Raw genomic sequence first — 13,512 nt, forward strand, 5'->3', positions numbered from 1 at the left:
TAGAGACTTATGATGCGAGAAAGATTTCTCAGTTAGATGGGAATATGCCAGCCTTAGAGGTTACCTCTGGGGATCCAGACCTCCCCAACACTGCCAATGCAGTTGAGGAGGAGGATCAAGAGGAACTCTCTGGGGACGAGGTAGACAAAGGTCTTGAGGTAGTCAGAAGGCTAACTAGGGCCAACTTAGACTTGCTTGGGCTAGGATCTGGGGGACCCCCAGTACTGACCCTAAGTAGGCCTAACCTTGGAGTTAGGAGAGATAGATCTCTTTCTAGGGACTCCAATAGATCTCTGCACTCTAATGCCTCCTCTCAGAGGAGAAGGAACTCTCCCCAGAGGAGATTGACTTCCCCTCAGAGAATGGAGCATGAAGCTAGGATGAGACGGGCTACTCTGAGGATTGAAAGGGAAGAACTTGCCCTGGCCAAAGAGAAGCTTGCCTTTGCTAGAGAGCAGCAGATGAGTGGGTTAGCTCCCACTGGTGGCAGCAATCTCCCAAGAGATAGAGAGAAGGGTTTAGATACTAAACACCTGACAAAAATAGTGCCCCCCTTTAAACAAGGGGATGACATCCAGAAATGGATGGCTGCTTTGGAGAGGGCCTGCACTGTGCAGGGCATTCCCCAGAGTCAGTGGGCAGCTATACTGTGGCTCTCCTTTGATGGTAAAGGTAGAGATAAGCTCCTCACTACAAGAGTGGAGGATGCTAATGATTACCAGGTCCTGAAGAATACACTGGTTGATGGGTTTGGTTTAACCACTGAGCAGTACAGGTTGCTGTTCAGAGACACCCAGAAAACTCAGTCTCAGGACTGGTCTGACTTTGTGGATAGTGCCACTAAGGCTTTGGAGGGCTGGTTGCTGGGTAGCAAGGTTACTGATTACACAGGATTGTATAATCTGATGATGAGAGAACAAATTTTAAATAACTGTCAGAACCAGTTGTTGCACCAGCACCTTGTTGATTCAGATCTGACCTCTCCCCAAGAATTGGGAAAGAAGGCAGACAAATGGGTCAGAACAAGGATCAAGCAGAACCAGAACCAGGGTGGTCAGAAGAAAGCAGACCAGAAGGGTAATACTAAGAGTGAACAAAATGACCAGAAGTCTTCAACAGGTCCCCAACAAACCAAAGAGGGTGGGGGTCAGGCTTCACAGCAGAAAAAGAAGACTCAAGAAGGCCAGTCAAAAAGGTGGTGCCAGTACTGTAAAAGTGAGTCTCACTGGTTTAGTGAGTGCACCAAAAGAGGAGGGCAAACCTCTACCACTACAGCCCCTAAGGCAACTGCACCCCCTAGTACAGTCAGTAGTGGTAGTGCACCTCCCAAGGGATTAGTTGGGTTAACCTTGGGAACTGAGGAGTCTGACAACTTAGTTGGCACACTCACTCAGGCTGTCCTTGTCTGTACAGGGGATATGGCTGTGTCCCCTGATGTAAGTCCCAATACTTTGGGCAAATACAGACAGACACCTTTAATAAATGGCAAAATGGCTCAGGCCTATAGGGACACTTGTGCCAGTGTCACCATGGTGACACCTAACTTTGTGGACCCTGGACAGATCATGCCAGGTACAGATTTCCAGGTGACCAATGCCAGCAACGTCACTACCAGTCATACTATGGCGATTGTTGCTTTGTCCTGGGGAGGGGTAAGTGGCTAAAAGAAAGTTGTGGTTAGTTCAGACCTCCCAGTGGATTGTTTGTTGGGCAATGATTTGGAGTCATCACTATGGTCAGAAGTGGAGCAGAGGACTCACATGGAAATGTTAGGCTTGCCAGCACATGTGCTTGCTGTGACTAGGTCACAGGCCAGAAGATGCCCCACTGAACAGGTGCTGGATCCTGGAAGAATGGACCAGACACCTTCCAAGAAGAAGAGCAGTAGGGTTAAGGCTTTGCCTTCCCCCTTGCCCCAGGTTGAGGATCAAGTCTCTGAGGAGGCTGATCTGAGAGAGCTGAGGGAAACTGAGCCTAAAGAGCTTGAACTTGATCAAGTTGAGTTTCTGGGCTCAGGGGGACCCCCCAGAGAAGACCTGGGGAAGGCACAGTTAGACTGCCCTTCCCTTGAACCCCTCAGACAGCAGGCTGCTGCTGAGGCTGCAGGGAATGCCACAGGTGCCCATAGGGTATACTGGGAAGATGGACTCCTGTACTCTGAGTCAAGAGACCCCAAGCCTGGTGCAACCAGGAGGCTGGTCATCCCCTTGTCTCTGAGAGGTTTCCTTCTCACCTTGGCCCATGAAATTCCCCCTGCAGGTCACTTAGGCCAGACAAAGACTTGGGACAGGCTTGTCTCACACTTTCACTGGCCTCACATGAGTGAGAATACCAAGGAGTTTTGTCGCTCCTGTGTCACTTGCCAAGCCAGTGGTAAGTCAGGTGGCACAACAAAGGCCCCCCTCATACCACTACCTGTGGTGGGGGTTCCCTTTGAAAGAGTGGGGATTGACATTGTTGGTCCAATGGAACCCCAGACAGCATCAGGGCACAAGTTTATACTGGTGGTGGTGGACCATGCCACCAGGTATCCTGAAGCTATTCCACTTAGGACCACTACAGCACCTGTAGTGGCAAGGGCCCTAGTTGGAGTGTTCTCCAGAGTGGGCTTCCCTAAGGAGGTTGTTTCTGACAGAGGTGCAAACTTCATGTCAGGATATCTGACTGCAATGTGGAAGGAATGTGGTGTCAACTACAAGTTCACCACACCCTATCATCCACAGTGCAATGGGCTTGTTGAGAGATTCAACAGGACCCTCAAAGGGATGATTCATGGACTACCTGAAAAGCTCAGGCGTAGATGGGATGTCCTGATACCCTGCCTCTTGTTTGCTTACAGAGAGGTCCCACAGAAGGGGGTTGGCTACAGCCCTTTTGAACTTCTGTATGGGCATCCTGTAAGAGGACCCCTGTGCTTGGTGAAGGAAGGATGGGAGAGACCTCTCAAAAAGCCTGCAACCAACATAGTGGACTATGTACTTGGTCTCCGCTCCAGGATGGCTGAATACATGGAGAAGGCAACTAAAAACCTAGAGGCCAGCCAAGAACTCCAAAAAGCTTGGCATGACCAGAAGGCTGTCCTGACTGTGTACCAGCCTGGACAGAAGGTGTGGGTACTGGAGCCGGTGGCCCCAGCAGCCCTCAAAGACAAATGGTCTGGGCCCCACACCATCATTGAGCAAAAGGGAGAGGTCACCTACCTGGTGGACCTTGGAACCCCCAGGAGCCCCATCAGGGTGCTCCATGTGAACAGGCTCAAGGCATATGTCGACAGGAAGTACATGAGCTTGCTCATGGCCACAGATGAGGGACAGGAGGAAGAGAGTGACCCTCTCCCAGACCTGCTCACTCAGAATCCTGATGATGGATCAGTAGATGGTGTTGTCTTTTGTGGCAGCCTCTCTGAACATCAGCAACAGGATTGCAGACAAGTTCTGCAATCCTTCAGACATATGTTCTCTCTGACACCCAGTCAAACTGATTGGTGTACCCATGAAGTGGACACTGGAGACAGTCTGCCTGTCGAGAGTAAAATCTACAGACAGCCTGATCATGTCAGAGACTGCATCAAGACAGAAGTGCAGAAAATGTTGGAGCTGGGAGTCATTGAGCCCTCAGATAGCCCTTGGGCTAGCCCAGTAGTTCTAGTGCCAAAGCCTCACACCCAGGGTGGTAAGAGAGATGAGGTTTTGCGTAGACTACAGAGGCCTCAATGCAGTCACTAAGACTGATGCCCACCCAATACCAAGGGCAGATGAACTTATAGATAGATTGGCTTCTGCCAACTACTTAAGCACATTTGACCTGACAGCTGGGTATTGGCAAATCAGGTTAGCTGAGGACGCCAGGCCCAAGACAGCATTTTCTACCCCTGGTGGGCATTATCAGTTTGTGGTAATGCCCTTTGGTTTGAAAAATGCACCTGCCACCTTCCAAAGGCTGGTGAATCAAGTTCTCACTGGGATGGATGACTTCTGTGCAGCATATCTGGATGATATTGCTGTCTTTAGCTCCACCTGGGAGGATCACCTGGTCCACCTGAGGAAAGTGTTAGAGGCCCTGCAAAAGGCAGGCCTCACTATCAAGGCCACTAAGTGCCAGATAGGGCAGACACAGGTTGTATACCTGGGCCACCTTGTAGGTGGAGGCCAGGTTCAGCCCTTGGAGAGTAAGATACACGCCATCAAGGACTGGGCTCCTCCAATCACCCAGACTCAGGTTCGAGCTTTCTTGGGCCTGACTGGGTACTATAGGAAATTTGTCAGAAATTATGGGTCCATAGTGACCCCCCTTAATGACCTGACAAGTAAAAAGATGCCAAAGAAAGTTCAGTGGACAGCAAGCTGTCAAAGCATTCGATGACCTAAAGCAGGCCATGTGCACAGCACCTATCCTAAAGAGTCCAGACTTCTCCAAACCATTCATTGTCCAAACAGATGCTTCTGAGTTGGGTGTGGGAGCTGTTCTATCTCAGCTGAATTTTGATGGCAACGACCAGCCAATTGCTTTCATTAGCAGAAGGCTGACCCCCAGAGAGAAAAATTGGTCAGCTATTGAGAGGGAGGCCTTTGCTGTGGTTTGGGCCCTGACGAAGCTGAGGTCCTACTTGTTTGGCACTCACTTCACAGTTCAGACCGACCACAAGCCCCTCTTATGGCTAAGTCAGATGAAGGGTGAAAACCCCAAACTACTTAGGTGGTCCATTTCCCTACAGGGGATGGATTTTACAGTGGTCCATTTCCCTACAGGGGATGGATTTTACAGTGGAGCACAGACCTGGTACTGATCATGGCAATGCTGATGGGCTCTCCAGGTATTTCCACTTAGAGCAAGAAGACTCACCTGGTCAAGGTTAGTTTATTGTCCCAAAGTTTGGGGGGGGGGGTCATGTTGGAGAGTAGGGTCTGCAATCCTATGATCACCCAGATTTTTGCTTTTTGCTTCACTGGTTTACGACTTTCCCTGGCTGTGGGCCTGCTAATCAGACCCACAGCCTAGCTGTTCTCTCTACTCCAAATTGTACCCAGGTACTGAATTGGCACTGGGCCCTCAAGTCCCTGTACCCAGGGCTGAGGTGCACCCAGAAGTCTCCCAGGGGCTGCAGCATGTATTACGCCACCCCTGGGCTGACTAACTAAATCAGACACAACTGGCTGCTTGACAGCTGGGGCAGAGTGGTGTACTCACCCTCTGCTATAGATATAGTATTCCTATATCTAAACCTATATGGACACACAGATCTCCTATCAGTCACTCCTATGGCAGGCCTTGACAATCCTGAAGGCAGAGTGCTTGGAATCGTGTGAGATAGTGCTCTGGCATGAGCTGAGCCTGTCTGCGGCTTTCGGGATCCATCCCTTAGCCGTTTCCATGATATCGCATACCATATACTCTTAAGTGCATTATAATCCTCGCGGTTATGTGCCAACTCTGGTATCGCTTTATCAAAACATGTCGAGTAAGGTGTCATACGAATTGGAATACTAACCCCTCGCCAATTCTGGCGACGGGGTTAGCATTCCACCCTTCTAGAGGGACACGACATGTATGTAACCTGTAACCCCGGTTAAAGTCAGACAGAGCCTTAGCTCCACAAAATGGATGCTGCCACCGAGACACAAGTCTGCCCTCCTGCTGCTGGGAGTCCTCCCAGCCCAGGAGGCAAGGACAAAGGGTTTCCTGCCAGGGGCGGTGCCAGCACCGTCCCAGACAGGATTTTGTGTATCCTAGGTAGGCAGGGCTTTAGAGGAAGGTGACTGCAAGTGGCACCCCGGTGCTCACTGTGCATAGGCCGGCTGGAACCAGTTCCAGGGGCACTCCAGCCCCTGGCCTGGGGAAAGCCCGCCAAAGGAGAGGGGTGTAACCACCCCCCTCCTAGTCCCACCCATAGGGCAGGACTTAGTCGCGTGCCAGCCCCTTTTTGCAGGATAAAGGTAGGACCTGGCCCCCTTCCAAAGCAGATCATCTTTGAATCCTGAAACTACTTTCCACGAAAGGAACTCAAGACTTCTTCCCAAGATTCTCCCTTGTGACTAAGGAGTAGTCACCCTGCAGCAGCAGGCACCAACCAAGCATCGCGGTTTGTTGCCAGTCTCCTTCGGATCAAGACTGCTCCAGCACGACGAGAACCGGGTTCCCTGGCACCTCTGACCTCAACCTACATCATCAGCCCAGCTGTGATCCGTGGGTGTGACGAGACCTCGAGGGACCGGCCATCTTCAGAACTGCACGACGCTTGTCCAGCACGTCCACCGAGTTACCCTCGACCGAGTGCTTTGGGGTAAGAGAAGCCCCGACCCTGAGCAGCTCCAGCACCAAAGTTCAGCCCCCCTGCATCCACGAGATCTGCGTGGGGCCCTTCTGCTCTTTGCTGCCAACCGCGTTGTCCAGGTCGCTTACCCGTTGGCTAGTGGCCCCCCTCACGACGCTCCACGACGACAACCACTGCTGGTCTGGTTGCTCCAGACTAGCCCTTGCTCCCCTCCAAAAGAGGAGCACCCTGGACCCTCCTGGTCCACTCAAGACGCCATTTTAGGTCCACCGCGTGGGCCTTTCATTTGCCAAGACTTGTTGCCCAATCCTGGGTCCAGCGACGTCGACAGCAAGAACCTTCGTGGGACAGCTCGCACCTCCATCCTGGTCGCCGACAACGCCTCCTGGTCCGAGAGACTGCAGAGCCCAGCAGCGCCCACTCACCTGGCTGAGGTGACTTCGTCCGGTGCCATCCTGGTGCCCACTCAAATCACTGGCTAGTGATTCAGAACTTGGTCCCCTCTGCTTACAGGTTTCTTCTTCCCTGATCCAGGCTTGGATCACTCCGAACTTTCTTCACTGGCCGCCTGCCAGCAACTCTTTCTTCAGGCTCCTGGATCTTCAACGATGGTTTCCGACGCAACTTCAACCCTATGCAGCCGCAGCCCCTGGGCTAGGTAACCTGAGTACTCCGGTGCTCCAGCATAGTGCAACACCCTAAGTGTTCGGATCCACTCTTGTTTTCGACCCACCTAGTCGGGTTCGCCCGAGAACAGTAACTTTGCAACTGCTAGCCTCCATAGACTTTTTCCCGCCTTACGCGTGAGAGTTCCCACTCTGCACACGACGTCCACAGGCCTCCTGCATCTAATCCCAGTGTTTAGAATTGTAGGCCTAGCGATTCCTGAGTCTAGAAAAGTATTACTTACCTGCTAGCAAGTTCGCATTCCACTTACTGTGTATATGGTTTTTCGTGCCCCTAGGGCATTTGTGTAAATTGTGCGACTTAAAGTATTTTCGTAAGAGTTTTGTTGTGTGCTTAGCTCCCTGACTCATAAAGAGTTCAGGGTAGTCTTGTTATAAATAAATATCTGTTTATTTTCATAACTTGTGTGGTGTCCTTTCACTTGGTGTTCAAGGGGTAATGTGATGGTAAAACAGCTGGCTTAACACGCCCTCTAGAGTCTTAGCCTGCTCGTGTCCATGCTACTAGGATAGCTGGTCTATAAGGTTGACTTACAACCAATCATCAATAAGGGTTGTTTGGACTGATACATAGTGATCACTAGAATAGTGAGCACTGCACATCAGGCCAACTTCTCACACATGCTACTAGGATAGCTGGTCTATAAGGTTGACTTACAACCAATCATCAATAAGGGTTGTTTGGACTGATACATAGTGATCACTAGAATAGTGAGCACTGCATATCAGGCCAACTTCTCACACCGTAGGCTTCACGGCCTGCCGAAATGGGGACTTCCATATATTCCGTGCAGTGACTTTGTCATGTTAAACAGTGAGTGTGCCATGATGATTTCACTCCTGGTTTGCACCTTGACACTGTCTGCAATGGCAAGCTGCATGCAATTTGCATAGGGGGGTTTCCCTTTGGCTGACATAATACATGCTGCAGCCTTTAGGGACCCTCTTCTGTACCCATGCCCTAAGTACCATGTGTACCACTTACTAGGGACTTACAGGGGTACCAAATTGTCTCCCAGCTGTTAGAATGAGAACATTTTACTTGCTTTAAGGAACTGGCACTGGGGTATGATTAGCAGGGACCCAGTACACAGCAGTTGAAAAACAGTGACAAAGTGTCGGGGACCATGACAAAAGGGGGCTCTTTCCTACACTAAAAATTTTTTTCAATTGGAATATACAGACTCTGTTGCACTTTGTTAATCTTCAAAGCTAGTGCAATGGTACCAATGCTTGTATTGCAGTGATTTTGGCTCAGCAAGCGATACATAGTCAAATGTTCACTCACCGTCTATTCACCCAAAGGAACAGAAATGCTGATTCTTCCGTGGAGACGTGGTGTTGGGGTTTTTGTTATCGATTCCTGGTCGCCAGGCAGTGACTGGAGGCCCGCCAGTCTAGTCACCACTGGGCTAGCTGTAGGAGGACAGTGGCAACTCGGGGAGCGCACATTATCCTCAAATGGCACAAAAGGGGTGGCATTTATTTCCTAGCCCAGTATTTGGTATAGAGCAGCGTTCTCCAGCGAGTACCTTGTGAGCTACTGACAGCTCTCGGGCTACCTGTGAGTAGCTCTCCTGTGTGCAGTACAACCTACTGAATTAGACACTTTTATTTGGTTGAAATATTATATTTATACTAACATTGAAATGTGTGTATCTAATATGAACATTTTAAATCTGATACCTGATTGATAAATCATGAAGCCTTGGGAGACTTATAACATTGGTGCCAGGGGGCATTGCACCTGTGGCCGTTCTACTTTGCCTTTTAGAGGCATTCAAAATTGACTACGCTTTTTTACATTACTGCTGGGAATCCGGCACTGAGATGATCACGGTTAGTAATCTTGCACAGGGTGCTCACTAATGTAATCTCGTCTGATGTGTACAACACTTAGTAGCTCTGGATGATTTACACAGAACATAAGTAGCTCCTGTTAGTGAAAAGGTTGGAGACGCGTGGTATAGTCAGTAAAAGCTGGGGACGAACACCGACTGTGCTACTTACTACTGGCGCAGTGCAAGCACGGGAAGCTGGAGATAATGCAAGTCCTGGAGCATCGGCCAAGGGTTCCTGTGGGAAGTTAAACAGGGCAATCTTTGCTAGCTACAGATGGTATACAGAAGCACCCACAGGCTCCCACAATAGAGTGAAGGGGTCAGGGATGAAAGTCTAAAATGACAGGAAGGGGCCTCCCCTGTTACCCATATTGATTGCATCTGCCTGGAGTTTCATGGATTCCACAGCTACCTTCCACAGTCCCCACAGGTAGCTGGTTCACTGCTGAGATACTGCAGAATCCTTTACCTGGTGAGCTGAATCCAAGTTCCTGTCAGACTGGCAGATCTGTCCTTCACAAACACCGTCTCAAGCACAGGCCCTGATCCAGAGTCTGGCACTGAGAATGGCAGACCAAAGCGATTCCACTTCTGGATCTAGGTTTGCTCTGCCACACTGATGTGGTTGTTCAGAAAAAAGTGAAGCCTTTGACAATCCAGTTATGTAGGTCAGTCTTTTATCATTCCTTGATTGACAGGCTGATCCAACCGAGGTCTGCTGCTTTTAAATCCTGGGCACCCTCCAAACCGGGGTGTCTTTTTTTTTTTTCCTTCATGTTCGCTGCATGATGAAAGCCTGCTGCTCTTCCTCTGTCTCTTGGTAACTGTGTGCAGAGAAGAAGGTAAATTTAAGATCTGCAGACCATGGCCATCACAAAGAAGTAAAGTATTATCTAAACACGGTAGGGGCTCGTTCCTTCCCTAACCGGTGAATCTTCTCCAAGGACAAGGAAGGGGTACAGGAATTTGGACTGTCGAGCCGAACAGATTTCTGCTCTGTTTACAAGAAGTACTATCTCACTAATCTATCCTCACCCAGTGAAAACACTCGCTGTTAACCGACATCCCAAACATGATAGCGTCCGAGCCTGTGTAGAGGAGCGTGCACAGACTTTAGCAAGAGGGAAGCTTGTAGTTATCCGTTCCCTGGCCTACTAATGCTCCCACCCGGTCTACCGTAGCCTGGGTAGAGGGGGAGCTGGAGCCACTCTGTAAAAGAGGGGTGTGCTTTGTATATCCCTTTGACCCCGGAGTCCTGCTATAATGCCACAGTCCATATTAAGTCAGAGCCTCAGTTGACATTCATAACTGTCCTGTTCACTGAGGTTAGAAAAAGAGTACAACAACGTTTCAGTGACTCGCTAGAAAAGACCGATATTTGCTTTTCAGAGCCATGCTTGTTCGAACACACCTATTCCAACACATCTTAATTCCACTCAGAATTGATTTGCATGGTGATAAGAAGCTCAGCATGTGTTCAACGGGTACCTAAGTGTTTCTCCTTCCCTTGCAGTGATGGACGGTTCCTTGCCAACCTCCCTTAAGCACATTATCAGTAATGCAGAGTATTATGGGCCTTCACTGTTTCTGCTTGGTAAGTTTCCTAAAAACATTAAGTTTGCTCGTTCTTAGGTGGTTTGAGGGGGGGGGGGATTGGCAGGAGGTATTTGTGTGGGGTTGGCAGGGGGTGTTGTGGAGAGGGCTGCTGTGTCCTTTACTAACGTGAGCTCTTTTCTTTGTTCTTTCCCAACATCTTTATCTGTAGCAACTGAAGTAGTGACTGTTTTCGTCTTCCAAGAGCCGTCCCTGCTGTCCTCGCTGCAAGACAATGGTCTGACAGATGTGATGCTTCATGCCCTCTTGATTAAAGACGTGAGTTTCTTATTGTCTGCCCTTAAGAGCTGCCTTGTTGCCTCTCCAGGTAGAAGTTCCTGACCAGGCCAAAACACGGCTAATGATTTATAGTTGGAAAGCAGTCTCTATGGATTTATTCTCACGAGTGTAGATGTGCAGTAGTAGAAGTAATAGTTTAATAGTTGGCTTGCTTCATTAATTTCACATGAAACTCGTTCCCTTCACTTTTCAGGTTCCTGCTACGCGTGAAGTTTTGGGGTCTTTGCCGAATGTATTTAGTGCCTTGTGCCTCAATGCCCGTGGTCTACAATCGTTTGTACAGTGCCAGCCCTTTGAGCGCCTTTTTAAGGTGCTTCTGTCACCCGACTATTTGCCGGCCATGAGGAGGCGGAGAAGTTCTGATCCCCTGGGTAAGCCTCTTGTTTAATTGAGGTTTGTGTTTAAAAGATCTAATTGCCACATATTTCAGAGAAGTAATTCTAGATAGTGGGTTTGATCACAACATTTGTTAGGCGGTGGGGCCCTGTCCCTGGATTGCTTAATATCCTGCTCTTCCTTTATTTATTTAATGTCTTTGTTGTGCAGGTGATACAGCATCGAACCTGGGAAGTGCTGTTGATGAACTCATGAGACACCAGCCTACATTGAAAACTGATGCTACCACTGCAATCATCAAGGTACTGTGGCAGAACATGCAGGATGTCAGTGATGGAGAATAACTGTTCTACAGTTGAGGAACCTTTCGCGTTATCAGCTTCTGAGTAGTGCAGATTAACTTGCATCCTTATTTTCTAGCTAGCTGTGCTCTTGGTGTGGTAACCTTTACTTTGCTACCTAATCCAGTTCCCAACCTTTTGTCCTTGGTAGACTTAAACTTTTAAGATTCTGTAGGAAATGTACCGATGTGACATTGCTGCATGAATGAGACGAGGTTACTAGCTTGCAGACCGTTTCTGAGATTACATTTGTGTTTGCGGTTTATCTGCACATGGCTTCGACTCTTCTTGTCACTTCAATAACACTCCTTTTCTGTTGTGTTTTAGCTGCTTGAAGAGATCTGCAACCTTGGAAGAGACCCTAAATATATCTGTCAGAAACCGTCCATTCAGAAGGCAGACGGTACTGCAACGGCACCTCCGCCACGCTCCAACCATGCTGCTGAGGAAGCTTCCAGTGAAGATGAGGAGGAGGAGGAGGTACAGGCCATGCAGACCTTCAGCGCCAACCAGCAGAGTGAGCCAGAACCAAGCCCTCAGTAAGTACTTGAACTCCAGGGACACGGTTATGTTTGTTTTCTAATTCCCTTTGGTATTTGGTAGCCCGTTAAAATTTAAATGCTACATGTAGGACAAACCCGAGGTATGTTTGTAACATGCATGGCTCTAAATGCACATGCTCTGCATGCTTCTGCCATCTAGTGTCTTGCTTGGACATTTGCAAGTGTTTCTTCAAAGAAGGCTTCAGAATTGAGAGATGTGCTTTTACTCCTTCCTTTGTTCACACTGTGCATGGGCACCGACTCCATCTTCAAGGCATGTGTGAGGCATGTGTGCTGTAGATACACATGCGTTGCATCATCTGGTGGGAGAAAGTGCCCTCTTTCTGCGTGGCTGCCCCCACTTCTTGCTGACCTGCTGATATGCTTTGACTGAGTGTACCCTGGGCTCCTGCCAGCCATGTACCCAGGGCCTATTTTCTTTCCCTAAACCTGCATTTAAAACTAAATCCAATTGGCCCTCTCTGGCCACAGATCAGCCCCTGGTAAATGGTACCACAGGTACCCAGGGCATTGTGACCATGGAAGGCCTCTAAGGGCTGCAGCACTTATGTGCCACCCTCAGGGGCTCTGTACCGCTACACTCACACACTACCTTTGCAGGCTGCATGTCTTGGTGCAGAACAAAGTGAAGAGTCGACATAGCACACGTGCCATGCCTACAACCCACTGCCCTGGCATCAGTTAGTCACCCCTCTAGCTGAGTGCACTATACCAGTGGTGAGGGTACAGGTGCATGAGCCCTGTACCCCTAGAGTATCGAAGTCTATTCTTAGATATTGTAAGTGCAGTGATGCCATTAAGAGTTTATCGTGCTGGGAGTTAGTCATTACGAACTCCACATCACCATAATAGCTACACGTAAAACTGAAGTTTGGTATCAAACTTTTCAGCACATTAAACCCGCTGATGCCAGTGTGGGATTTAATGAAAAATGCACACAGAGGGCATCTTAGAGATGCCCCCTGAAAACCGACCTACTACTAGTGTCCAGGCTGAGAGGCTGCTTTCAGCTGCCACCACCAGACCGGTTTCTGAACCCCTGGGTCGAGAGCTTGCTTCTCTCTGGGGCCTGAAACAATGCACATCCTGGGACGAGGTGCCAAGCCTCCTCCCCAGGATGGGCAGGGTTCACGAAGGGGAAGCTTCAAAGGCTTCCCGCCTTTGTGAGCTTCCCCAGGCCACTTGCTGCTTTCAGCAACAGGTCCCCACTGCTTCTAACCAGTGCTTCTGACTGGTTCTGAATGCGTAACACTTCCCTCCGATAAAGCCTTACTGCTCGCCCAAACTACCACAAATAGAGAGTAAGGTATTAACTACTTTTACCTCTAAGTCTTAGGGGATCCACTGGGCTCTGTGCACACTATACATTACTTTGGTATATACAGAGCCAGCGTCCTAAAAGTTATGATGTGAGTGATAGAGTGTCTGAGGAAAATGCTTAAGAGGAGTCTGGCGTGAAGGTATCCTCTAGTGTTAACTGTCTTTGTCAAGCGAGTGCATGTTTCCTAGTGCATGGTAATCCAGATTGTTACTAGTTATGATCAGCCAGTTCAGTAGAATGTGACTGAAAGCTCCCGATAG

At 49.2% G+C, this 13,512-nt stretch overlaps 1 protein-coding gene across 2 annotated transcripts in view; it reads left to right on the plus strand.

Moving 5' to 3' along the window:
• The window catches only part of HUWE1 (HECT, UBA and WWE domain containing E3 ubiquitin protein ligase 1), a 1,655,742-nt gene that overhangs the window by 311,679 nt on the left and 1,330,551 nt on the right, over positions 1-13,512 (plus strand). For both annotated transcript variants that reach the window (XM_078664564.1, XM_078664565.1), the window contains 5 exons: positions 10,312-10,392; positions 10,564-10,670; positions 10,885-11,062; positions 11,238-11,329; positions 11,696-11,907. In XM_078664564.1, the coding sequence (XP_078520690.1) occupies positions 10,312-10,392; positions 10,564-10,670; positions 10,885-11,062; positions 11,238-11,329; positions 11,696-11,907 (670 nt within the window). The remainder of the gene's footprint in view (positions 1-10,311; positions 10,393-10,563; positions 10,671-10,884; positions 11,063-11,237; positions 11,330-11,695; positions 11,908-13,512) is intronic.

Source organism: Lissotriton helveticus, chromosome 10 (genome assembly GCF_964261635.1).
Source record: "Lissotriton helveticus chromosome 10, aLisHel1.1, whole genome shotgun sequence".
In the NCBI taxonomy this organism is placed as follows: Eukaryota; Metazoa; Chordata; class Amphibia; order Caudata; family Salamandridae; genus Lissotriton; species Lissotriton helveticus.